Below are 27935 nucleotides of genomic sequence, written 5' to 3'. Positions count from 1 at the left end.
CTTTTTAAAAACTATTTTTTAGGAAGATATTACTATTTTAAAAATTAAGTATTTTTATTTTAATATATAATGGGCTTATAAATTAAATTGAACATTTCTTTTCTTTTCTTTTCTTTTTGGTACTGGGGATCAAACTCAGGTCCTTGCACTTGCGAAGCAGCCACCAGAATCACTGAGCTAAATCCCCAGCCCCAAATTGAACATTTCTTAATTTCTAATTCTGAGCATCAGTAGATGTAACCTGTACAGATGAAAGCTCTTGGTCATGAATAATGTTCAGGAGCGAGAGGAGGAGGGCCTGGGGACGCAGCTCCGTGGTGGGTGCTTCCTGTTACTTGCAGGGTCCTGGGTTTGAGCTGTAGCATCACCAAAATCAAATGAAACAGTGAAACAGAACGCAAAAATGAAAAGGCAGCTCTAGGACCAACAAAAATGCTTTTTTTGTGAAAGAGTCTACCTTTACAGTGATGAAAATGGTATTTGATTGGGACCTGTAGTAGGTAGGTTTGGAGTAATTATTAGTGGCTTAGTGGTTAATGATAATAAAAGTTTTTGACAGAAATTTTGTTTGTTTGTTTGTTTGTTTTTTTTTTGAGACAGGGTCTTACTATGTAGTTGAAACTGCCCTGGAACTCAACAGAGAACTTTAAAATTTGTTGAAGTACTTTAAAATTTGACCACATAGTTCTTTGTTTTTTCTTCTAATTGTAGCATAATTTTATTAGAGGCAGAAAAAAAAAGCAGGCTCTGTAGAGCAAGTTCAGGCCAAATATGTTCAAGCAGGAAGAATACACATCCTGCAGAGTGAGCGCGGCCAGCATGCAGGAGAGTGACCAGTCCCCATGTAGCACTCAGCACTGAGAAGCTGTTGCTGTATGCTCTTTGTTCCGTCAGCACTGGGGATTGAACCTGGGGCCTGTGCATGCTAAGCTAGGGGGTCTACCAGTGAGCTACATCTCCTCCCAGGTGAATGCTTTGTTAAAGCAACTGTCAATATAGTAAGTATTTTAGTAGTTTCTCAGCCACAAATATAATTCAATTTTCTTGGTGTATACATCTATGTAATATTATGAATTGTAGTAACGTTCAAGTATTGGATATTTTTTCCTAAGAAATAACTTGTGATTATATTTTTAAAATGATGATATAGAAAGTCACATCCCATATGGAAAGTGCAATGTGAAAACATGCTGTTATAAGATGTGAAAACCCTGAATATACAAAAATAGAATGACAAGAAGTAAGAGACTTCTGTCTCCAGTAAGGATGGAAAGAGGAAGGAAAGATTGCCTGTACTGTTTGGTCAAACTAGTATTTTTTGTGCAGAAGTTGCAACGAAAACAGAAAGTCTAACAAGAAAATCTGCCTACTAAATTTCTTCCTCCAAGTGTGAGAATACCTTAATTAGTGACAACTGATTTTCAATACCTTGACATAAGATGAATTGATACCGCCAGGTGTGGTGGTGCATGCCCTGTAATCTCAGCACTCGGGAGGCTGAGGCAAAAGGAGTGCCTCAAGTTCGAGGTCAGCCTGGCCTATGTAAGTTAGTGTAAGGCCAGCCTAAGCTATGTAGTGAGACCATGTCTCCAAAAAACAAAAAAACACCAAACAAAAAAGGTAAATGATACAATTTCTCTCATGTGTTTAGCTTATTGAACTAAATTTTGGACAAGGGGATAATTTTTCAGTCTTAAGGGAGTAATTTTTTTTTGTTTTTTTGAGACAGGATCTCACTATGTAGTTGAGACTGACCTGGAACTCACTGTGTAGCCCAGGCTGGTCTCAAACTTTTCACAGCGATCCTCCTGCCTCAGCCTCCCGAGTGCTGGGCTTACAGGCATGTACCACCACACCTGGCTTTCTTTTTTTAATTGACATAAAAATTTCACGTTTCTGAAGTACATTTGATATTGTGGTAACATGCATAAGTTATTTATTTATTTACTTATTTATTTATGGTGCTGGGGATCAAACTCGGGACTTGTGAGGCAAGCAGTGGAACCACTGAGCTAAATCCCTGGCTCCCATACATAAGTTGTTAATGTTGAAATCAGGATAAACACATCTACTGAAATGTTTATTATCTCTTTGGTTCTGGCTTTTTGAAATGTACATTATGTTAGTTTTCATTATTTGTGGTCAGTCTGCTGTGCAGTGGACACCAGAACTCATTTTTCCTAACTAACGTTGTGCTCACTGAAAACATTTTCCCCTTCCTTCCTACCCGCCAACTGCTCCAGCCTGCAGTAACCAGTATTCTACTCTCAACATCTTGGAGATCAACTTTTATTTATTTATTTCTTTATTTTTTGTACGGGGGATCGAACTTGGGTCCTTGCGCTTGCGAGGCAGGCCACCGAACCACTGAGCTAAATCCCCGGCCCTCGGAGGTCAACTTTTAAAACAATACAAATGTATGCATAAGTGAGCTTATGTGGATTTGTCTTTCAGTGGTTGGTTTTTTTTCACTTAATATCCATGTTGCTGCAATGACAGGGTAAAGAAAGTGACTGAATAGTAGTCCATTGTCTACATAGCCTACATTTTCTTTATTCTGTCTGTCAATGGATCCTTCGGTTGATTTTATATGTTGGCTGTTGTGACTGATATTAAACATAGGGGTGCAGGTATCTCTTCGGTGTGCTGATCTCATTTCCTTTAGGTATGCACCCAGTAGTATGACTGCTGGATTATATGGCAGTTCTGTTTTTAGCTTTGTGAAGAACTTCCATACCTTTTTATGATGGCTGTACTCATTTACATTCCCACTAACAGTGTGTAAGAGTTCTTTTATCCTCACCAACACTTGTATCTTGTGTATTTTTGACAGTAATTATTTAAACGGGAGTGAGATTTTATCTCGTTACAATTTTAATTTGCATTTCCTTGATTAGTGATGTTGAGTATTTCTTCATATGCCTGTTCATCACTTATACATCTTCTTTTGAGAAATACCTATTTAAATCTATTGCTTATTGGAGCACGAGCCAAGGGTGGTGGGACATGCCTGGAATCCTAGCGCTGGGGAGGCTGAGGCAGGGAAACATTCTTGTCAGTTAGAGTTTGCATTTTCTTACATTCTGAAGGTTGTCATCTCTTTGTTCGATTATTTCATTTGCTGTGCAAAGCAATTTTAGTTTGATATAATCTCGTGTACTATTTTTGCTTTAGTTTCCTTTGTTTTTGGGATCTCATCCAAAAATACCTTTGCTCATTCCAAAGCCTGTAAACAGTTTTCTCGTGCTTTCTTCAACTAATTTGACAGTCTTGCACTCAAGCCTTTAATCCCTTTGAGTTGACGCTTGTAACTGGTGAGGTCATGGTCTAGCGTTCTGCACGTGGGTGTCCAGTTCCCCGGCGCCATGTATGAGAGAGACTGCCTTTCCTGCTTCTCAGCACGTCCGTCAAAGCCCAGCGTTGTTCCGTTGGTCTGCGGGTCTGTTTTCCACCACTGTCCTGATGCTCTGAGGACTCAGCTTCCTAGCTGTTTTGAAGTCAGGTAATGTAGAGAGCCTCCTGCTTTATGTTTACTCTTCTTTTGCTTACGACTGTTGCGACTGTTTGGGGTGTTTTGTGGTTCCCTGTGAAATTTAGGGTTTTTATTCCCTGGTTCTTTGAAGAACATCTTTGGTATTTTCATCACTTTGAATCTGTAGATGACTTCCAGTAGTGTGGACATTTTAAGTATCCATTGTCCATTCCACATACTCAGAGGTGTTCACGTTCCAATTTCTGTGTCCTTTTCAGTTTGCTGTAGTTTCTGTTGTAGAGGGAGTAAATGCCTCTGTTCCCTCCTTCCTCAGGGTCTCACTGTGTAGTTCGGGCTGGCCTTGGACTTGCTGTGTAGCCTGGGGTGGGTTTGGTCTTCTTGCCTCAGCCTCCAGAGTCCTGGGATCACAGGGTGTGCTGCCAGGCCTGGCCGAAGGGAATATTTCATAATGCAGTGAAATCTCAGTTTTCTTGGGGACCACAATTTTTTGCCCAATTATATTTCTACTAATAAAACAAGGACGTGCAATATCTGTAGGGTTATTAGTCTGTTTTCTAGTAGAACACAATTTTGCAATGTAAATCATCTTTTTGTTCAGTATGGAGAGCAAAATTAAAGCTAGAAACGTTTTTATACTTGGATTTACATACTATCAAACTCCTGTCAGTAGTTTCTGCTTCCAGAGAGTGCATAGATTCATGTGTTTGAGTCCACTCTTCAGGATTGGCGAAGTGTAGTATATATGAAAGATTATTGAGCCTTTCTTTGAAGAATCAGAATTTTGTACTCTTTTTTTTCCTTCAATACTGAGTACTGAACCCAGGGCTTTTTGCACTGAGTTACATCTCTGCTCCTTCTTTTACTTCTTACTTTGAGATTCTCACTAAGTTGCTAAGTTTCCCAGGCTGGGCTTGAACTTGAAGTCCTCCTGCTTCAAGCCTCCCTCTAAAAGTACTGGAATTACAGACATGTGACACGGTACCCACCTGTCATCTTTGTTATTTTTACAATTAGCTTTCCTTATGGAGTATTATATTTGTTAGTTTGTAGTGTCTTCAGAGGTATTCTTGATGTTTGAGGAATACTTTGAAAGAAGTACTTTGAAGAAAAAAGTACTGAAAGGTGTCATTTTGCCTTACTGTCCTAAAATGGAAATGCTGAAAAAAAAATTCTAGTTAGCAATTTTGGTTAGGTGCTCTGACTTCTGTAATGTCGTCTAATGCAAGAAATTCACCTAAACAAAAACCTTGTTTCCCTTACTCTGAACTCTTAAAACGTTTGTTATTTCTGACATTTAAAATCCCTTCAGATGCAGAATTAATCCTAATTTGGCCAGTCTACCCTCTGAATTTTACATGTCATTCTTGGCTTTCTGGTTAGAGCCTGGAACTTATGCCTGGCCTTTATCGTTCTAGCTAGTAGCTCTTCACGTGTAAGTGATACTAATCAAAATCTCAGGCATCTAAGCCTATCGTCTAGCCACATGGTCTGTATGGACAGCTTGTTCTGCCTCCCCCTTTCTTTGAGAAACTGTAGTGATGGGCTTGGGGTCCTGTCCCTCACTGTTTTGGAGCAGATGGACTAGCCCTCTTGTTCTTCCTGTTGTGCCCCCACCATGCTTGAAACCAAGGCCTTTACAATAAGCTACATCCCCAGCCCTGTCTGTCTGTCTAATTTTGAGAAAGGTTCTCCCCAAGTAAGTTTCCAAGGCTGGGCTTGAACTTGTGATCGTCTTGCCTCGAACTCCCTGAACACTGAAATGACAGGCATTGCCATCACACCTGGCTAAGTCATCTGTTCTTTGTAGAATACACTTTGGTAGTTTTAATCAGCCTATTTTTGTTTCACATAGCAAAATTAATTGGAAAGTTAGAAAGTATTTTCAGCTTGGGTTTTTGGTAGTGTCATAGATGTGAACTATATTTTCTGGACTGAAAATAAGAACATTTGTTGTGATGAGTACAAGAAGTGAAATTGTACCCTAGGACAGTAGCAGGGAATGTTTGAAATTTAAATGGCCTCAAGCAGTTGCCCTGCTCACAGGAAGGAGACCATCATTCAGTTGTCTGAAATGTCTATTGATTACCTGTACTGTGTCAGGCATGTTTTATGGAGAAAAGTCAGAGATCTTCTCCAGTCTTACTAAAAGAAAAGCAGGGTAAAATTAAGTGAGATAATGTAGCACCTTAACATTTTTTATTTGTAGCTGAAGAGAGCATGTACCAGTTCTTACATAGTATATGGAAACATTTTACCTTGTGGTAACAAAAGTGTGTGTGATTGTGTGTGTGTGTGTGTGTGTGTGTGTGTGTGTGTGTGTTTGAGACAGGGTCTTGCTAGTCCAGGTTGGCCTTGAACTCTTGGCAGTCCTCCTGCCCCAGCCTCCCAAGTGCTGGATTACAGGTGTGCACCACCATCCTGCCTCACAAAAGTCTTTTTTAAACACAGCTCAAAGATATGATTACTAATAATTCTATTCGGTGAGGACAATAAAGGTGGTGCGTCAGAGCTCGGACTTTGGAGTCAAATAGATCTGGTTTTGAATTCTGCTTTAGCAGCTTCCTCAGTTTTGAATTCTGCTTTAGCAGCTTCCTCATGAAGAGGCATAATTAAAACTCCTGGGTTTTAAGACAGTTAGCAAGGTCGTAATTCAAGTGGCTCAGAGTAAATGTTTAAATAATAGTAACTGTCACTGTTTCATAATCGTGAAAGGAAATTTAATCAAAACAAAAAGTTCAAAACTTTGTGGATTTCTCTTTGAGACCTTTCAGAGAGACTGAAACTTCAAAGGAAGCAAACAAAGTCTTATTTTAGAGTTGATTTGCTTGGGTGTGTGCTTCTCAAATTTTGTGTGCTGTATTGAGGCTCTTGTATTTCTGTGGGTCAAGGACAGTTATTTTTGTTTTTCAGCCCAAAATTATAACGTTCTTGTTTTAAATTTTGTCCCCAATAAAATTGGGGATTGAACCTGGGGTTGCTTTACCACTGAGCCACCCCCCCAGCCTGTTTTACTGTTTATTTTCAGACTATCTTGCAAAATTGCCCAGGCTGTCTTCAGACTTGCTATCCATTTGTAATTGTTTCTGTCATATTTAGAGCTTCTGTCACCCTTTAATTTTAACTGTTCAGTAGAGTGTGGGAGAGGAAGAGAGCAGATTCTGAGCCAGTGTGCTTGGGTTCATAGGCCAGAGTGATCATGTCCAAGTGTCTGACCCTGACCAAGGAAACTTTTCTGGGAATATTTTCTCATCTGTGAAATGGGAGAAATGGTCCACAGTATTGATGAAGATTAAATGAATTAATAGAAGTTCGTAAATGAATGCCTGGTTCATATACTGTATAAACACTCACATACTGTATAAATTGTTCGTAGTCTTCTATGTGGATACTTGTTACTTTCATCTCAAACATTCAGGTAGTTTTTTTTTTTTTTTTTTTTACATCTTCACTAAAAATAGAAGAAAGGAAAAGTAGTGAATACCTTTTTATTTACTTACAGGAGGCATAATTTATTTAAGAAGTGATTATACAAATGTAGAAGTTGTAGAAATGTAATTATATAAAGTGGTAAAGATGGAACTTAATTACTGAGGGTTTGATTATTTGGCATAAAATGGTATAAGGTTATATTGTGTATGTAATTATTTTTCTGAGGCCCTAACAAGCAGGGTGTTGGAAAGTAGAATTTATAGTGTCTTCTCTATATTTCAGAAAAGTGCAAACCTATCAGAAAACAAAATTTTGAAAGCCTGGTATGAGCTAAAGGATTTAAGAGGACTATAACTGTTTTTATACATATTTGTTAAATATTTTAATCACTTTTTTATTTGGAAAGGAAAACACTAATATGAAAACAAAACAAAGAAAAAACCCTAAGTTCAGATTTGAGTAGTTTATTCATGCATGCGTGTATTAAATATTTATTGGATACTAGCTGGGCACCTTATACCTTCCAAGACTCCAGAGATAGGACACAGAGCAAAGAGCCTAACTTTAATTTTGTTCTTTTTGAGACATTGTAGCTCAGGCTAGCTTTGAATTTGTGGTTATCATCCCTGCTTCAGCTTCCTGAGAGCTAGGACTGCAGGGGTGCGCCACCGTGCCCAGCTATAAATTCATTTCCTTGGGTAGTGCTTTTGAAAAATTTCTTATTTCACCATCTTCTGGAAAACAAAGTGAAAGGATCCTCAGTTGTCAGAAAATAGCAAATTAAGGATAGCATGTTAGCCTTTTAAATGCACAGTTAAAACACATAGGGTAAAATGTGTACTGTGTATTCATTCTGTATCTTTTAGGAATTGGTACATTGTTGTTTTGGGTTTTTTTTTTTTTTTTGGTCCTGGGGATTAAATCTGGGCCCCAGGAATTGGTATGTTGTTGATGCGCCATAAGCTTTGTGCCAGCATAGCAAGGTTTCAGCAAGTAATCACGGGGGTGGGGGCTTTAGCTCAGTGGTTCTGCCGCCTGCCTTGCACAAGGACTGGAGTTCGATCCCGGGTACCAAAAAAACAAAACAAAACAAAACAAAAAAACCCCAAAAAACAAGTAATCACAGATACATGTTTTTCACGTGTAATTCTGCTGTTAACTTTTTAATCTCTGGGAATTTCAGGACAATATTCTTTACTCAGTCCCTGAAAGCGGAACGACAGAGTTAGCATTCGTGCTCCTAGGCAGAGATTTGTAGGGCTGAATGGCAGTGTAGCAGACCATTGCGTGTTGCTTCCTCAGTGCGAACTAATGCTGGAGTCTGGCCTCTCTGCATAGTGTCCTGTTGAAGAATTCTGTTTGCTTCACTGACCCACCAGTCTCACGTGTAGATAAAATTTGTAAACGCATTGATGATGAACTTTCATCTTCGAGTATTAGTTTCTAGCAACTAACTCCTTTGCCTTTCCATTTCTTGAAATACTCCGTGGGTTGGGAAAGCAGTCACTGAGAATGAAAGACTCAGAATGTAAAGCAGAGCTCGGGAGGGGAGCTTAGGGCAAACTGATCAGTTAAGTGATTACACTTGGCTTTGCACTTACCTCCGAGTGTGCCTAGTTTAACGGCAGAGACAGAAAGCAGCTGCTTTTGTAGCGTGATGGGCACGGTCCTGTATGGGCATGCAAAATCCTGCAGCTTGGTGATGTCAAATCCAGTAGCTGCCAGCCGTGTGTGGTTATGGAGCACCTGAATGTGGCTAAATAGACTGAAGAATTTTAAATTTAAGTTTAAAAACTGATATTTGTTCATTTAATGGAAAATTTAAGAATATTGAGTACTTTTTGGCATGTGAATCTACATATTCCACTGCAAATTTTACGAAACCAAAATATTAATCAGGTACTTAAAATGCAGGTGGCACACACCTAAAGTTGCAGCTACTTTGGATGCTGACACAACAGGATTGCAAGTTTCAGGCCAGCCTGAACAAGCCAGCGAGGCCATGCTTCACCTCAATTTAAAAAAAGGCTGGGGGTATTGTTTATTGGTGGGGCAGCTGCATAGCATGTATGAGGACCTGGGTTCCACTCCGTGTATTGCTAAATTGAAAAAAAAAATGTGTTTATGATGAAAATTTAACATCTGAATTGAGATATACTATAAAATACATGCTGGATTTTGAAGTTTTAGTTTTAAAAAGCCCTCAACTTTTATGGTGCTTATATGATGAAATTATTTGGTTACATTGGGTTAAATGTGTTATTAGGATCCATGGATCCATTTTACCTTTTTTTTTTTTTTTTTTTGGTTTTTTGAGACAGGGTCTCACTGTATAGTTGAGACTGACCTGGAACTCACTATGTAGCCCAGGCTGGTCTCGAACTCAGCAATATTCTCCTGCCTCAGCCTCCCGAGTGCTGGGATTACGTGCGCCACCACGCCTGGCCATTTTACCTTTTTAATGTGGCTACTGGAAAATTTAAAATCCTGTTTTTCTGTGGAAGCTGCTATCCATTGAGGGTTTCATAATATTAATTCACTTCGTTTAGCTTCCTTATTGAAGCCTGTTTATTTGTGTTATATCAGCTGAGAACCTTTAAGGCACTAGGTGTGCCTGGAGTGAGTGCCCTTTATCACTTCCCTGGTGTACGCCTGCTTTCCTTTAAAGAACCAGTTAAACTTCTCCCTGAACCTTTTCTTGAATGCCTGGTTTCACCTCTTCTCCATGTTTAGCGTTGGTTTTGTTTGTGCTTCTAGAGAATATTGTACAGTTATTTCTGTAACCCTTAGCTACACCATCGGAGTGTGTGTGTGTGTGTGTGTATGTGTGTGTATGTATGTATGTGTATGTTTTGAGTCAAGGTCTCACCCTGTAGTTCTAGTTCAGGCTGGCCTTAGACTCACTATGTAGCCCAGGCTTTTGAGGCTCTTATGGTGATCCTCCTACCTCAGGCTCCCAAGTGCTGGGATCACAGGCGTGTTCCACCATGCTCAGCAAATGTGTGTTTTCTTTTTTTTTGTACCAGAGATCGAACTCAGGTCCTTGTGCTTGCGAGGCACGCGCCGGAACCACTGAGCTAAATCCCCGGCCTAATGTGTGTTTTCTTATCTTGTATTTTTTTCTTTACTAGGCTACTGGCTCATTTTTGTCTCCCGCTGAGCTCACAATTAGTATTTAAATATCAGTTAAATAAATAAACCACGGAAAATAGCAATCCTGTATGTATACTCTGTAAGGCTTGAAGACTATGAGGACATGTATTAAAGATGAACATGGCTAATATTTTCCCCCTCAGTTTGGTTTAAGTGAAAAATTGTCCTCTGAAAAAGTACATTTTGCAGTTAAAATTGATACTCGATTTTTAATTTTGAAACAAAGACAAATTTTAGTCCTGTTTTAAATAAATGTTGCCTTGTTGATAGATTGGGTTTTTTTTGTCCATTATTAAGTTGTTAACTGACCCAGTGTTATAATAAGAAGCTGACCTTATTTAAGCAGCTAAATTACATGGACACAATTTTTTTTTTCTTGAATGAGTTAAAATAGAGTTTTTTGGGCTGGGGATTTAGCTCAGTGGTGCCGCTGCTTGTCTCGCAAGCTCAAGGACCAGAGTTCAATCCTGGGTACCAAAACAACAACAACAAACAAAATTTTTTTTTTTGGTACTGAGGATCACACTTGGGACCTTGCGCTTGTGAGGCAGGCGGCGGCACCACTGAGCTAAATCCCCAGCTAACATAGAATTTTGAAAATAAGTTTTATTTGAGGATGAGTGAATAGTTCAGTGGTCGAGTCCTTGGTTAGTGTGTGCTAGGCCCTGGGTTCATTGCTCAAGAGAGAGAAGGGGAGGCAGGGAGGAAGAAATAGATTAATTTAAATTCAATTTTAGAGCCTGACACTTTAGGAAATTTTTTTCCCCATGAATCTAAATCAAAGGTATCATTATTGACTGTAGGAATGTATACTATTGTATGCTATTAAGTAAAATACTTCTGCATTTATCAAAAGGTAGATATCCCTGATTAATACAGCAGCATGTATTGTTTAGTAGGAGATGCAGCTCCTGAGGTGAATAGATTCTGCCATTCTCTGAGTCACTCTTGAAATTATGCCAAAGTTTTTACCTTTTTAAATATTGACATATCTCAATCTTTTTGTTGTTATGAAAGTAAGGATTCAGTTAACAACCTAAGTTGAAAGTTACTTTCTTGTCTGTGTGGTCTTTGGTTTTTCTTTTCTGTGAATAATGGGTGGATTATTGTAGTCTGTATATAGATAAAGTAGAACAGGCCACGTCTTTTTTTAATATAAAATTGGGTCATGTGCAGAGGTACTAGTCCTAATTCAGTTGTTAATTAATGACAGATATAGCTCACAAAATTAACTTTGCTTTTTTGTTCTCTTTTTAAAAGTTTTTTCCTAGTATGAAAAATTTATTTATTTTGGTAACAATTCATAAACAAGATTGTTCTTATAAATGTTCAAAAAAGTTTTTACTTGACTCCTGTTGCTTATTTTTTTATCACTTCCTTTGTCCCATCTGCAGAGTAAGAAGCAACTTGTGCTAAGAATTGTCTTGAAGTATTTACATTTCTTATGATAAAAATGTATTGGATCAGGGTAGTAGTTTGCCCCAAGTCCACCCAGGAATTTTCATTGTTTTTCCAACAATAGTGTACATAAAAATACAGATTCTGAGATATGACTGAAGGATTTTATCTTTCTTAGTGTGTATTAAGTCCTGGGTTACATTGTGACATTTTCATACATGCGTGTAACATACATTCTTCCTGGTAACCCCTATTCTCTCCTTTCCCATCTCACTTCTCTTGCCTAATAGTTTACCATCTACTTTCAGTCCCCACACCCCAATTCCGTGACGAGAGAAAACATGCAGTAGTTAACTGAATCTGACTTGTTTTGTTTAGTATGATGATCTCCACTTCATTTTTCTGCACGTGATGTGATTTTGTTCTCTTTGTGACTAAAACTCCATTGTGTATACATACCACATTTTCTCTATCTGTTTGTCCACTGACAGATACCTAGGCTGATTCCATAGAGGGGCTGTTGTGAATTGTGCCACAGTAAACACGAGTATGCAAATATCTCTAGAGTTTGTTTTTTGTTGTTTGTTTAAAGACTGGGTCTTACAGTTCACGATGACCTTGAATTCACAGCAGTCCTCCTGCCTCAGCCTCCCGTGAGCTAGGTTTACAGGCATGAGCCACCATGCCTGGCAGTATGCTGACTTTTTAATTTCTTTAGATATTGATGTTGCTGGATCATGATATTTTTAGTTTTAATTTTTCAGAAGCCTCCGTACTGGTCCCCATAGTGGTTGTATGAATTTACATTTCCAGTTGTGGTTCAAAAGGGTTCTTTTTCCCTGCACCCTTGCCAGCATTTATCATTACTGTGTTCTTGATTACTGTGTTCTGGCCAGGGTGAGATGAATCTCAATGTAGTTTTGATTTACATTTCTTTGATAGCTAAAAATGTTAAACACTTTTTCATGTACTGTTGGCTGTTTGTACCTTTTTATTTTGGAAACAGGCTCTTACTGTGTAGTTCAGGTTGACCTTGAACTTGCTGTAATTTTCCTGCCTCAGCTTCCTGAGGGGTCCAGTTATGGGCATGAGCGAGCCAGCACGCCTGACTGTACTTCTTTTGAGAAGTGTCTGTTCAGTTCATCTGCGCATTTATTGACTGGGTTCTGTGCTGTTTTGGTATTGAGTATTTCGGGTTTTAGCCCTTTGTTGGAAGAGCATTCACCAAAGATGGTCTCCCGTTCTGTGGCTGTCTTTTCACTCTGTTGTCTCCTTTACTGTGCAGAAGCGTTTTACCTCGATGCGGGGCCATTTGTGGATTCTTTCCGTTTGCTGTGCTAGCATGGTTCTGTTCAGGAAGTTGCCTGTGTCTATGAAATGTTTCCCCTGTTTTTTTTTAATAGCAATTTCAAAGGTTCAATCTTAACTTCAAGGTCTTTGATCCGTTTTGAGCTGATTTTTGTTTGAGGGTAAGAGATCTAGTTTTAATCTGTGTATGGATTTTCATTTTCTCCAACACTGTTAAAACAGGCTGTCTTCTCCCCAACATTTGCTTTTGGCAGCTTTGTTAAAATCAGATGGTCCTAGTTGGATGGGTTTGATTCTGTGTCCACTGCGCTGTACCTTGGTCTGTATGTCTGTTTTTATGCCAGTACCATGCTGTGTGGTTCAAGAATTTCAATAGGCACAGATGATTCATTGACTACCTCAAAGAAACATTATATAGTGTTGATACTATTTTTGTCTCTTTTCTTTCTTTTCCTTTTTTTTTTTTTTTTTTTTTTGGCTCTTCAAGCCCAACTCTTTTCACTTTTATTGTGAGTTCAGTAGACTAGTCAGGTGCCCCTCTTGCCCCTTAATGAAACTGAAATGTAATAATTTTCATTATACAGTAATCGGGAAATGAAGCATATAGAGAAATCATACATAATCCTGTTCAGACAAAACTGATCTTATTTTTAGATAGAACTTTTACTGTGTCATTTTACATTCTTTCTTACTTATTCTCATATAATTTCTATCATGGTTTTAAAATTTTTATTTATTGGAGACCAGGTCTTGCTTTTTGTAATGCAGGCTGGCCTTGAACTTGAAGTGATCATTCTGCCTCAGCCTCCTGAGTGTTGGGATCATAGGCATGTGCCACCATGCCTGGCTATCATACTTTAAAGACATCATTCTTAGCCTTTTCAATATTGATATAGTCTTAATAGAGTAACCATTCCTGTGTTGCTCGGTTTTATTTTGATTATGATAAGTAAAACTAGAAAGAACAGTTATTACTAAGATTTTTCTCCCCTTTGCTAATGATTCTGAAAATATTTTTAGTTCTTGAAACATATTACCAAACTTTTTTCTCCAAAGATTCTGGTTAAGTTACCAGTAGTAAGCCAGTTATTGTGTACTACTTTCACAAATATTTAGAGTGTTCATTTTTAAAAAAGTATTTAAGGGCCAGGGATTTAGCTCAGTGGTTCTGCTGGCTGCCTCGCAAGCGCAAGGTCCAGAGTTTGATCCCTGGTACCCCCCCCAAATATTTCTGGTGGAAAGAAAGTGCGTTATTTCTTAAACATTCCTTGTTGTCATTATTACTTATTTTGTGCACATGTAAAAATAGTTTCCGTTTTATACTAAATATTTTTATGTTAAGAATTTGTATCTTCAGGAATTCTTTGGTGATTTATTAGTGGTATTTCCCTGGGATTTTCTGAGTCAGTTGGGTAATTGATAGGAAACATATATATTTGCTTAGAAACTAAAGTACATATTTCATAAATAATGAGCTTGGTTCTTCCCACATCTTGAAATTGAAGATTTAAGATGATTTTAATTATGAGATTAACTTATGAATAGGGTTTTTATTTCTATTAGAAATATTTCTAACAGCAAATGAGTAATATTTCAAATGAACATCTGTGGGAAAACTGATAGCAGTAAGGGTGAGAAACACTACAGTTTTGCTTTTCATTGGTAAATCTTTTGTATTTGCATTTGTATTTAGACTTGATATTGAATGTCTAGATTTTGGCGCAAATCTATTTCTTGGTTTATCAGTTTTGTTGACTTATATAATTATTTTCATTTCTTGTACTATTTCCAGTGGAATAATAATAATAATAATAATAATAATAATAATAATAATAATGATGATAATGTTTTGTTTTCTGAGACTAGGTCTTAACCTAGCTCTAGCTAGCCTCCTGCCTTGGCTTCCTGAGAGCTGGGATTACAGGCCTAAGCCATTGCAAGGAGCCCCCCAGTGTTATTTTGAGTAATGGTTGCATCTGGGTTTTATCTCACTGATATGATTTCAGGGAACTGTCCACAGGCACAGACTGTGGGAGTGATAGGATTCACTCTCAGGAACCACAGTCCTGTGATATATTATACAGTGCCTAAAAATACTGTATTTTATTTGCTGTTTTAGTTATTTTTGGAAGGAAAATAATTTCATATACTATGGTGGTAGCTGAAGTCTTTTTAATCACTTAATTGCTGACCCTATTGTTTTGGAGCTCTATGTTGAAAACTTTGGATTTGATACTATTGCTTTTCCCTTTTTTTTGAGTTTACCTTCTCCTTGACTGCCAATACAGCCTTTTTCTTTTCCTGACTCTACTTTCTGCCTCCTCTGCATCCTTTTTCTTTGGTTCCTTAAGTGTATGGATTGCCATGATAATTATGACAGTAACAGTTACCGTGCTACTTAGCAACTTAGTAAGACCCTGGCTCAAACTACTGTAACTCATAAAAGAAGTCTTACCATTTGATGGAGTCCTCTTTGCTTGCTCTTCTCATTCTACATGCTCTTTTTTTGGGGGGCGGGTACTGGGGAGTGAACTGAGACTTTGCCCTTGTGAGGCAGGCAGCAGCACCACTGAGCCCCTTGTATGTTCTTTTAAGTTATGGGCCCCACCTATATCTTGGTAACTTTTATATTTATATTTTTAGCCTCGATTGCTGTACTGAGCTTCAAATCTGTATATCCCTACAATCATCAAGCATTTCCACTTAATTTTTTTTTCTTTTATTGAATTTATTGGTACATTTTAGGTATGCAGTACAATTACATTCATCATTGGGATCTTGTACCTTTACATGACAGGTCTTGGTTCTCATTTTTTTCCCCTTGTCTGTGCCCTCCTCCACTTAGATTTTTAAAAAGACTTATGTCCTAGTAGAACTCCTCTGTCCGTTTCCATACTGTTCTTCATCTTGACATTAATTCATATTAAACACGTATGAAAACAAGCCATATTTCATATCAGCACACATGCAGTCTGCATGTTAAGTTAACCTTCTAACTGATCTCTTGGCTCTGGCTCCTCCATTCCTCCCATTTTGTCCAATTGCTCTTCTGTCTGTACTGTTGTGCCAACCCAGCCACCTAACTGATGTCTGCTTCTAGTTGTGTCCATCTAAATTCTGTATTCCTCAAATTCAAGTTAGAATGTACTTCCTGGCTTAAGTCTGAGTAGTTTCCTGAGTGCTGCTGGCTAGCGTCTGTGCCTTTTATCATGGTGTGCAGACTCCCTTTGTTGTGGCTTCCTTCTCAGATCTTTCTTTTGAGCCAGCATTCTTCCCTACTGTGCCCTGCTGCTTCCTAGCTCCCCTTTTTACCTGGCTAACTCCTGTTTACTCATTTCAAAGATCTGTTCACTTGTTTACAGGTCTCTTCCTTTGGCTGCCATAATGTCCTAGCAAATGACTGGTTATTTTTTTTTCTAGATATTTATGAGCTTAATTCATTTTCATATCCCAGTATAAGGTTAGGACTTTGTGTAAAGTGTAAATAGAAGCAGTGATACTTGGATCTTTCCTATCATTCTTAAAGTGCTTATCTGTCTTAACTATGATGCTTAAATATTTATAATTTTTAAAAGTCAAATTAAAGTATCGCCTACCCTAACTTGATAGAAATTCTGTCTGTAATCTGTGTTGAATTTTATCAGATGCTTTCTGTGATGTCTGTGGAGTAGATTTCCTAAAGATAGTCTTTCTTAACCCTTCTTTTTCCTGATTTATTTAATGTATTGTTGGCTTTGATTGGTTGTTTTGTTTAGGGTACTTTTATCTGTATTTACAAGTGAAATATTTTCAGTATGCAGTCCTTTAGTTCTTTTGCTGCTTTTTTCAGAATCATTCTAGCCTTTGGACTGGTGAAGCATTGCAGTTTTCAGTTGGAATAACTGCTTAAATTTGAGTTGGTTGGTCCTTGTTCTCATAGTGACTTAGTAGAGTTTTTCTTCAGTTTTAGGGTTTTTTTGAGATAGAGTTTTGCTTTGTAGTTCAGGCCGGCCCTGAACCTAGTGTGTAGCTGAGGCTGACTTCAAATTTGCGGTGATTCTCCTGTCTCAGCCTCCTAAGTGCTGGGATTACAGTGTGTATCACCACGCCCAATGCTTTGTCTACAATTTTAAAAATGGCTATTTCTTGACATTCTGTTTTTTCCAAGTTCTAGTCAAGATTCAGGAATAAAGTAGGACTCCTTTGATACTTGTTGAATAAATAATCTCTGGATAGAGCTTTGAAAAAGGATTTACTGTACAGAACCATTTATTTATTTATTTATTTATTTATTTAATTTATTTATTGTCAGCATTGTTATGGCTACTTAACCAGAATGTGAAACTGGCCATAAGAGAGAGAAATAGATATCCTTCTCCATGGATACATTTTCTTCATAAAAATATGCTGTTTGGTGTGATAGTCTCAATATGAAGCTAATGTTTTTAGGAAAACAGTAATTGGCTTTATTTAATTTAGTGCTGGCATAACCATTGAGTGTAAAAAGATCAACAGTAAACATTACAACTGTGTATGTGCTTTGGGTTTTTACTGTTTTCTCTTTGGAAATTTATTCTGTGATTTAAACTCTTTAAAATGTATTTTAGGGCTGGGGGTTTAGCTCAGTGGTTTCACTGCCTGCCTTGTAAGAGCAAGGTCCCGAGTTTGATTCCCGGTACCCCCCACAAATGTATTTTATACACTAATGCTATTTAGGAGTTAAAGTACTTTAATTTCAATAAAACTGTTCCACTCGTGTTTCCCTTTTAAATTTTAATGTATTTTTCCTTTTTAAAAATAAAGGCTTGGGATGTAGCCCAGCAGCATAGCACCTGCCTGGCAAGTACAAGGTCCTGAGTGGGATTGCTGGTACAAAAAATTTTTTATTAACACATACGAAGGGCTGGGCATTTAGCTTAGCAGTTCCGCCACCCGCCTTGCAAGCGCAAGGACCAGAGTTTGATCCCCGGTACCAAAAAAAAAAAAAACAAAAAAAAAACCCAACAAACAAAAACAAAGCAAAACACATATGAATAGGATTTATTGTGATATTCAGATACTTAGGTTGTGCCTTGATCATATCCAGCTCCTCTTCCTCCACCTTACCTCTCCACCCTCCACTCCAAACCCACATTTCACTTTCAGGCCACACCTTTTTATATCCACATATGAGAGAATGACATTCTTGTCCTTCTGTGTCTTGACTTATTTTGCTTACACATTGCAAATCAAATTCAGCACAACAAAAAGATCATACATCACAGACAAGTGGGTTCATTCCAGGGATGCAAGGATAGTTCAACATATGCCAGTCAGTAAATGTAATAATAACAGAATGAAAGTTAAAATACAGTATTTGTAAGCATTTAGAAGATGCTGGACATGTGACAGAAGCATCTGTACATCTGAATATGGCTCTAGGGTTATGTAGTAAAGCAGTGGTTCTCACCAAGGGCACTTTTAAGTCATTCGGCATTGTCTGGAGAGTTTGGCAAAACAGAGATGGATGTGTGCATGTGTGTATTTGTGTGTGTATGTGTGTGTGTGTGCACACATGCATGTGTCCCACTGTCATCAAGTGGGCAGGGGCTAGAGTGCAGGTGGACACCCCACAGTACAGGCAGCCCTCACAGCAAGGAGTGGTCTGTGTCAGAACGGTTTGCAGACTGGCAAACTTGTGAAAGGAAGACACACACTTAACAGATGATAGGAACAGTTTTCCTTCGGCAACTGGAATTCTGAAAATTTAATTTGCACTGTCCTTATACAGTATATGAGAGTATTTTACTTGTTACTGACATCTAGTGAGACATTTGAAAATAAAAACTAGGTTAAGATTAAATAAATAAATAAATTAGCAGGTTACTACTATTATTTTACCTTTCATAAAGAAATTAGATAGACATTCATTTGTTTATAGGTATGGAGAAAACATAAAATCTAGTAAATTCTTAGTTTAAGTATTCTTTCATGTTTCACTTACAGTCCTGATTTAATATTAGATCTGAGAATATAAAAATCATTTATTTAGGTATATGGAATTGAACTTAGGACCTTTTGCTTGTGAGGCAGGGGGCAGCACCACTGGGCTAAATCCATAAAAACTGAGCTGTCCATGTGTAAGACTATTTATATTTTTAAAAAATACCTGAAATAATAGAATTTTGAAGCTAAAGAAGACCTTAGTGGTTTAGCACAATTCCTCCATTTATGGAGATGAGAAACTTCACTTTCAGAGAGGTGAAACAATCTTAGCCAATGTTGTTCAACCTGCCAGATCTTGACCTGGAACCCACAGCTCCTAGTTTAGCATTTTTTAAAAGTGGAGGATAGTATTTAATACATTGGATTCTCTTTAAAGTTTTTGTTCATTTTTATTAAAACTTAAGTTATTTCTTTAGACTTATCATATTTTTCTTAGAACATATATGCTTCATTTTTTTGTTTTTTTAAAAAACTGTTTGACATTTGTTTCTTCTTTTAAATTATTTTTTCCTTCTGCTGTCATTTTTCCCTCCTCCTTTTCTTTCTCCTTTTTTTCCCCAGTGCTGAGGATCAAACTCCAGACCTGGTGAATGCCAAGCCAAGTGTTCTACCACTGAGCCACATCCCAGCCTTGTTTGTTTTCTGTTTTTAAGTGAATTAGTATGTATGTTTATAAGTCTCTGAATTTCATTTTAGTTTGTAAATGTTATGCTTTTTCAGATATGAAATTAAAATTTTTATTTCACAGGCAAATACACCTCCAAATCAAGGAAGGCCAGATTCTCCTGTGTATGCCAACCTACAAGAACTGAAAATATCCCAGTCTGCTCTCCCCCCACTTCCTGGGAGTCCAGCAGTTCAGATTAATGGAGAATGGGAAACTCATAAAGATAGTTCAGGGCGTTGTTACTACTATAACCGAGGAACACAGGAAAGAACTTGGAAACCACCCCGTTGGACCCGGGATGCAAGCATAAGCAAAGATTTCCACAGTCAAGGAGATCAAGAGGTATGAATTATTAAGGAATCAACCAGTGAGTTTTTCAGTTTTTTCTTTTCATTATTCAGAAACAATTGAGTTTTGTTTCTTGGTATCAACACAGTAAAACACTTGACTCTGAGATATGCCGTACTATAAATTCTTTCCATGCTTTATTATATTAATTCTAGTTACCTCCTAATCTCCAGTGGACAATAGCTAACCTGTAGTATGCGTGCTGGTTCCTGAACAGGATCATAGTTACCTATTGCCTCTGCTTTCCTTTATGTATTAAAAGACACTAACTTGGGCTGGGAGTGTAGCTCAGCGGTGTAGGGTCTGTTCCCAAGCATGAGTCCCTGAGTTCAATTCCCCATACCGAAAAGAAAATAAATAAATAAAAGACACTAACTTTATGCATAAACTAATGACATTTCTAAGAAACATATATTTTGTGACCCATCCGAATAATAGAAACAGTGTTCTCCATTGACTTAGCGCTACATTGGCTGTCAAGCGTCTCAGTTTTATCTTTTTTGTCGGTGGTACAAGATCACCTTTTATTTCTGTGATGTAAGGAATATAATCATAATTCCTTTACCGTGATTGAATCATTCCGTAAGTTTAATAATTTACTCTAAAATAATTGTTTTCTCTGACAAGTGTTTATACTGTTTTTTCCCCTTTAGTTTCACTTTCACACCTCTTGCAAGATGGTGTAGAGAACTGACAAATTGTACTTTGAAAAATACTCATTTTGTGGTTGGATGAGCTGCATTGAGACTGTTGAGCTATGCAGGAGGAAGGGGCAGGAAGGACAGGGTTGTTAGGATGGAGTGACATCTTGCTGTTTCATAGCCTGGAACCCTTGCACCTGCCAGGACATCTTGCTCTTACAGGAAGCAGCTAGCATGCACAAATAAACACAGACCTCCAGGAGGGTAGGAGCTGGAGAAATCAGGTAACACATCCTGCTTTTAGCAGTGTCTAAAAGCTTTTGTAGTTAATGATTTCCCTTCTTGTCCTATTTTCCAGTTGGCTATTTATAGCCTTGGTTTGATGTTAACTTATGGTTTTACTTTAATGCTTTAGGAGAGAAAATGTTCATGCTTAACTCAAGTAACAAAGTTTGGAATTTTTTATTTGAATTGTAGATCTAAAAAGGTTTAAAAACAGTCTGTCCAGGTAAAAATCTTATAATTTGGGAGAATTAAGGAAAAGGCAGAACAACAGACTAATAAAAAATTGTAACATGTACACAGAAACCTTTAACATACATGTTTCTTAGCTTTTTTCGTTTCAGTAAATAGATGAGAATGTTTTGTCTAGCAAGATCTCAGTCTACATTCTAGTCTCTGTATAAATTGTATAAAAATAATTATTTCCAAGTGGCTGGAGCACATCTTCATTGCATGTGGGAGATAAAATTGAGAGTGTGTAAATGTGCGTGAAATGGTCACTGTCTTGCTCTCATGTGGACTTCAGCTCTTCTCCCAGAAGGTAAGGGGTGCCAGGATTTGGTGTCAACCTGCATTTTGCAAATGGTCCCTTAGTCTCCCCTCTCTGTGGTACTTACGTCCCAATTGTGTTGCCTCTCAGCTGAGGATCTTAACTGTTTGTCTTCTTTGGAGGGAATAAGCTCCCATACTTCTGGGGTGTTGGTTACATTCCTAATGGCCAGCCATAAGGGGTTCTGTGGTTTTAGTCTTCTTTTAGATTTTGGAACACTGTCTTCGCCTCCCAGCTCGAGATTCCTAATGCGCTGTCAGTTCCTGAGCTATTTGTGGTTCTGCTCTGTAAATTGTTGAGTTTTATCTGTTCCCAGTCTCCCTACTCTGCTAGTTTTGATTCTCCTTTCTTCTGCATGGATAGTAGAGATTTTTGTTCATCTATTAACTGTTATCTCTCTTTTCTTGTGAGTATACATCTTTTTAAGCAAATTTCATTCATTACTATTATTTTAGTGGCATTGAAGAGGCAGCCAGTCTTCTATCTAAGCTCAGAATCAGAAGCTTGTCGTTTTAGTGGCCGCCCTATAGCACTGGTTCTTACCAGGAGGCAATTTTGACTTCCGAGGACCTTGACAAAGTGTGAGACTTCCTGATGGTCACAGGGAGGATGCTGGCATACAGACACAGAGATGCTGCCGAGTGGCAAACAGTGCATGTTGGCTCTTAGCAAAGGATTGTGTGGCCCCAAATTTCAACAGTGTTGTGTCATTGAGACATTTGAACATGCTTGTTTTTAAATTTTTAAATTTTTGAACATGCTGTTTTTCAAAGTGTATTGGTTTCCTCTTGATCCTTAAAGCTGTGCAAGAACTGTATGTGTTGTGCTTCTGCTGTTATATAATTCTATTTTACTCCCCTTATTGTCGTATTTTCTTTTCCTATATTTTCTTCTGTCTTGAGCATGTGCTTTTAAATTCCCCTATGAGTATCTCTTCCTGATAGAATCTTTTGTTTTTGTCTGGAAATTTGTCTTGCTTCTATTTTTGAAGAATCTTAATAGATGTATAAGTTCATCATTTTATTTTTATTTTTTTAGTTTATTTATTTATTTATTCTTTTTGGTACCGGGGATTGAACTCGGGTCCTTGCGCTTGCAAGGCAGGCCACCGAACCACTGAGCTAAATCCCCGGCCCCAAGTTCATCATTTTAAACTAATTCATTAAAGGTTTTATTTTTGTGAGGCCACCGAAACTGAGCTAAATCCCCGGCCCCAAGTTCATCATTTTAAACTAATTCATTAAAGGTTTTATTTTTGTGTTTTCTGGCTTCTATTATTGATGCTGAAAACCCAGCTGTCAGTCTGATTGTATTTTCTTTTTCTTTTTTTTGGTACCGGGAATTAAACTTGGGACTTTCCACTTGTGAGGCAGACGACAGAACCACTGAGCCAAATCCCCGTCCCTCAACTTTATTTTCTGCAGGCCACCTGGATAGTAGTAATTTGTATTGTATGGAGATAGTCTCTTAATGGCTTAAGATCCCCCCTGATTCCTCTAGTGTGGAATAGAGCGGCGGGGGTTTATTCTTGGCTCACATATAATCTGTGGATATCGCCCTTGGTGGTGGGCCCCAGCCCCAAATCATGGGGTATCCTGTTAGACTTCCAACTTTGGCAATCTAGAGTCCCATTCTGCAGTACTGCTTCGTGGCCTTGAGAGCTAAGTACTGCTTTGGGGTTGCCAGAGGCCTTCAAGGAGAAAGCTGACCTTTTTATTCTACTTCACTCTCTGGATTCTTGCATTTATTTAGTTTTTGACCTCTGAGTAATTCTTCAGTGAACTCCTGCTCATTGATGATTTTTTAAAAAGTGAGGTATTTTCATGCAGATGTTTATTTGATGTACAGAGCTGCCATTCTTCTATAATTGGGTCGTGTTTGTTAGTTTCCTCATACTAACTAGTAGGGCACATCTGCTGCAGAACACACCGCAGTTACTGTGCCAGTATTTAGGTGTAGAATAAAGGTATTTAGTGTGGAATAACTAACATTTGGAGAGTGCTTCCCCAAAATATTCTTAATTTATATTTGTCACTAGATAGATTTTTTTCCAGTAGCAGGTACCAAGATCTTATAGTCAGTTCTTGTTCTCTAGTATAGTATAATAAAACATACCAAGATTTTGGAGGTTACTCTTCATGGCAAAAAAGAATATGTTGTGGCACAAAAAATGGAAAATTATGATGAGTATTTTGTGAACTAGAAAACTATATTCATGAAATAACTGATTTAGTGATCTTTATTATTCCTTTATTTTGCTATTAGATTTAAATTTTTTTCAGTTTTAAAACATTTTATTTTGTACCTCTATAACCTTACATTAAGTTGTCTTAGTTAAATAAAAAATAAATTTCTGATTTTTGAAAGTGGTGGTGTTGCAGTACGCATGCAGTTTACTTTATGGGGTGCTTCTAGAAGCAGAGTTGTCTTTGTTAGTTTTTGTGAACATACTAATGTTAGGCTGTATATATCTTTACAACATTGAGAATTTACCTGTCACAGTGTTTCAGGCCAAATTATGGTGGTAGAAGAAGACAGTCTGATTGAGGAAAGTTTAACTGAAGAAACTATTTAAAGGTGATGGTCAGGATCATTGCCCAGAGTGTTTAGTAAATAGTTGTCAAATGAATTAAGTTTAAGTCTGGTAAGCAGATTGATACATGGTTACATTATGATACCTTTTGATTGCTAATATGCATCAGAAATGGTTAAGATTTCACAGTCTTTAATTTGCTTTTCTTCTGTTTGTAGTTTCTTTTCTTTTCTTCTTCTTTTTTTATTAAAGACCCTGCCATCCATTTATCCATTTTTGAGACAGGGTCTTGCTATGTAGCCCAGGCTGGCTTTGAACTCACTATGATCCTCCTGCTTCAGCCTCCCAAGTGCTAGGATTACAGGCCTGTGCTACCATTCCTGGCCATCTGCCCATTCATTTAAGACAAGGACTTGCTGTGTAGTTCAGGCTGGCCTTGAACTCAGTACGTAGTCCAGGCTGGCCTCAAACTCCTGGCAATCTTCCTGCCTCAGCCTCTCAAGGGGTAGGATTACAGGTGTGTGCCACCACACCTGGCCTGTGTTTCTAGTTTCATGCATACCTGTATTGTTTCTGTACTGAATTTCTAATCATTCTCTATCATATCTGAATTTTCTTAATGTTACTTCTTATTTTGAAGGTTAGTTTTTAATGGTGTTTTATTAGCATTTGGTTGAGTGAATTAATTTTTACCAATTAGAACACAAAATATAGTGTAACAAAGCTACTGTCTTTTTTCCACCTCCCTTACCTTTAAAAAACTAGTTCAGAGTATTTTATTTGCCAGGCATTTGGTTCACTACTTGTGATCAGCAATGAATTTTTTTTTTTTTTTTTAAGGCAGGGTCTCTCTATGTAGTTTTGGCTGACTTTGAAGTCACTATGTGCCTGGGAATATAGTTCAGTGGTGCAGCGCCTTCCGGCAAGTGTGAGGCCCTGAGTTCTTCTATTCCTGGTACAAAAAGAAAAGAACAAAACTATGAACTCACTGTGCATCCCAGGCTCAGGCTGGTGTGGAAATGCAGCAGTACTCCTGCCTTGGACTCCTGGGCTGGGATTAGAGGGCAGCACCCCCACAACCTCTGTGAGTGAGAATCCCAGGGCACTGGGTCTGGTGACATATCCCCCATGCCCTCCGTGGGGTATGCACATATAACCCTCCCTGTTGTGTGTGAACTTGAGATCTCTGTTCCAGAGCAGCGTTCTGTAGGTTGTATTTTATCACTCCTTGTCTGGAAACACTATTTTCAACGTCATTGTAAGTATCTGTAGGTTGCAGTCATAATGATAGAATAACTAACCGTTATTAATTCACCTCACCACTTAGCATGTACTATTTAAAGACTTAATAATTTGTTTTGAAAATTAAATATTCAAATATATTCAAATTTTCTTAGCACTTAAAGCCAAGTAAACTCAATCTCTTAGATTTTTCAGTTGCTGTATATTTATATTCAAAGAAGAAAAATCATTATGTTTCTGACTATTTATAGCTTCTTTCATCAGAAGAAAACTGCCACAGCATTTGTTACAGCCAGTCAGATAGTCAGTGTGGTTCTCCTCCAAGGGGTTGGTCAGAAGAGTTGGATGAACGTGGGCATACCTTATATACCAGTGACTATACTAATGAAAAGGTACCATCTTTTTTCTCATCTAGTATTTCTTGGCAAAATCTTCTCATCAAATAATTGTGTGCTGAAGCTTTAGTAGTATTTTAAAAACTTATTAAAATATTCACCTTTGTAATTCTATAATAACGCCAGTTGACAATGAGCACTTAGTGTGTAACTGTTGATTCATGTTTTTTTTTGAGACAGGGTGTCACTATGTAGTTGAGACTGACCTGGAACTCACTATGTAGCCTAGGTTGGTCTCAAACTCACAGCATCCTCCTGCCTCAGCCTCCCGAGTGCTGGGATTACAGGCGTGCGCCACCACGCCCGGCTTGATTCATGGTTTTAAACTGCTATTATATAGTAATTTTTGTGGTGTCGATAACCCACTTTAGACGGACCTTTTAAGGGCAGGCCTAGTAAGAGTCCTTTGTTTAGATTTCTTCAGTAAGCATATTTTTTTGAGAATAGATTTTTGGAAATTGGTTTCTCAACCCACCATTATTATATGCTGTCTTACCGCCTAGACTCCTTTTTCTGCAATGGCTAAATTTGTATAAAACAAAAACCATGAATCTAGTAATTTATGAATGAAAGGTTTGGGAATGAATATTGAAAATTTATATGGGTATTACATCTGGTGTTGCTTAAGAAGGTAACTGGTTGTGCTAGTTTACAGAATTGACTCTGGAATAAAGACTCAGTTATTTGCCACTAGAGCATATGGAAGTGATAGCGTTTTCATTTGTAGGAAACTAAGATCATATGTTCATATTAGTACACCTTCGTTGTCCCCTCAAATTACTTGTATAACATTAACCCAAGCCCATGCTTTTCATGAACCTGTGTCCTTGTATCTTTACGTCATGTTTCTTGTTACGTGGTTAACTGATACTTGACTCACTATCCTGATATTGGAGGAAAGAAACATTTACATTAATATTGAGCACTGCACTTATTTTTACCATGTTTAAAATGCAAATCTGTAAGTTTATTTATTTATTTATTTATTTATTTATTTATTTTTTGCAGTTTTCTTAGCAAGTAGAATAAAATTCATAGGAATAGAATTTAATGTCTGGTATTAGCATCTTGATTTCACTTAAAATTTTAAAATCCTGTTGTATCTCTATAGTGGCTCAAGCATGTTGATGACCAAGGTAGACAGTATTACTACAGTGCGGATGGATCTCGGTCCGAGTGGGAGCTGCCAAAGGTAATGACCCTTCTCAGGGAACTTCTGCTTATAGTTGTGGATGGAGCCATAGTGGAGGTGATTTCAGCAGATTTGTTTTTCATATTGTTATTCGGCTTTTAAAAATAGGAAGACTTTGTTTTCTTTTTTGTCTGTTAGAATTCACTGAGAATCCTGTAACTGGCTAAATTCGTCTAGGTGTGCAGTTAGCTTTACTGTGTGGTACTTCTTATTCCTATTCAGAAATTCTTTGGGTTTAGCTTGAGGTTGGTCTTTGATCATTCCTGGAAATAAAGATTCTCTCCTGTGGCAGTCATGCCATCTTATGTTTAATTACCTTGTGTTTTCTCCATGCAACTACTCTTAAATTTACTATTTTTAAGGGACAGAAAAGTGACTTCTCATTCAAGATTATCCTTTTGAGCAAGTGTTGTAATTCAGTCACTGGCTGAGAGGCAGTATGTGGTGCTGAGTTCTGCAGGGGTCTAGCTGAAAAATCTCTGAGGGAGGAAGAAACTGAGTTACATCAGAACCTAAAGGGGAGCTCGGTAGCATGATCCTAGCTGCTGATCATCACATGACCATTCAGGGACCCTCAGTTTTGTGACATTTATCTCCTTTCATCATTTGCCACATACCATGTTAAAATGTTTTAGAAGTTTCTTGAACTCTCAGTTAAATCAGATACAGCAAGGAAGCTTGAATTGGGTTCTGTGAGAGTGGGAGAATTCAGGAAAAGTATTTTAGATCTTCTACTTGGTAGATTATTGCTGTGTACAAAAGGCAGTTGCAGGTTAAATTCTGTACCCTAAGTAATGTAGCACTCATGCCAAGTCTAGGTAAGTTCTGTCAGATAGGCTTACAACCCACAGTACAAATATAGTACTAGAAATTTACTGTTTTCTGAATATATTTAGTCCTGTAGTCTTTACTCTTTAAGAAGCTTATGAGTGAATTTGGAATGAAGAACCCATTTCGTGCGGCCGCTAAATACACACCCACACACACACGCACACTCACACAAAACCATCCCTGGTTCTGAATTGGGTATGGGGCAGGGAACCACCAAAATATGTACTGGACAAGAAGCAGGATTTGGAGTAGGAAATAAAGAAATGAAGTGAATGAAGAGAGAGAAAACACAAAAATTGCAAATACAATGAAATCTAATATTATTATAGACTCAAGAAAATCAATAACCACAGCATTGTACTGAAGGTGAAGTTAATTTTCTTAATAAAGACTTAAACTAGGCATTCTGTGGATGATCAAGTTAAATGAAGTCTTTCATTTAAAAAGAACAATAAATTTCCAGGCATGGTGGTACATGCCTATCATCCCAGCACAAGGGAGGCTAAGAC

The 27935-nt window shown here is 37.8% G+C and overlaps 1 protein-coding gene across 9 annotated transcripts in view; it reads left to right on the top strand.

Moving 5' to 3' along the window:
• The window catches only part of Arhgap12 (Rho GTPase activating protein 12), a 92976-nt gene that overhangs the window by 22920 nt on the left and 42121 nt on the right, over window positions 1-27935 (top strand). For 6 of the 9 annotated variants that reach the window (XR_004517949.1, XM_033765634.1, XM_010621322.2 and 3 more), the window contains exons 3-5: window positions 19494-19754; window positions 25260-25400; window positions 26515-26595. Coding sequence is in view for 8 of the 9 variants with exons in the window: in XM_033765634.1 (XP_033621525.1) it covers window positions 19494-19754; window positions 25260-25400; window positions 26515-26595 (483 nt within the window). In the remaining variant the exon portion in view is untranslated. The remainder of the gene's footprint in view (window positions 1-19493; window positions 19755-25259; window positions 25401-26514; window positions 26596-27935) is intronic. The other 3 variants (XM_010621327.2, XM_010621326.2, XM_033765635.1) reach the window with 1 other exon arrangement.

Source organism: Fukomys damarensis, unplaced genomic scaffold (assembly GCF_012274545.1).
Source record: "Fukomys damarensis isolate Sample0158 unplaced genomic scaffold, DMR_v1.0_HiC HiC_scaffold_19, whole genome shotgun sequence".
Taxonomy (NCBI): Eukaryota; Metazoa; Chordata; class Mammalia; order Rodentia; family Bathyergidae; genus Fukomys; species Fukomys damarensis.
This window is presented reverse-complemented; position numbering and strand designations above follow the sequence as displayed.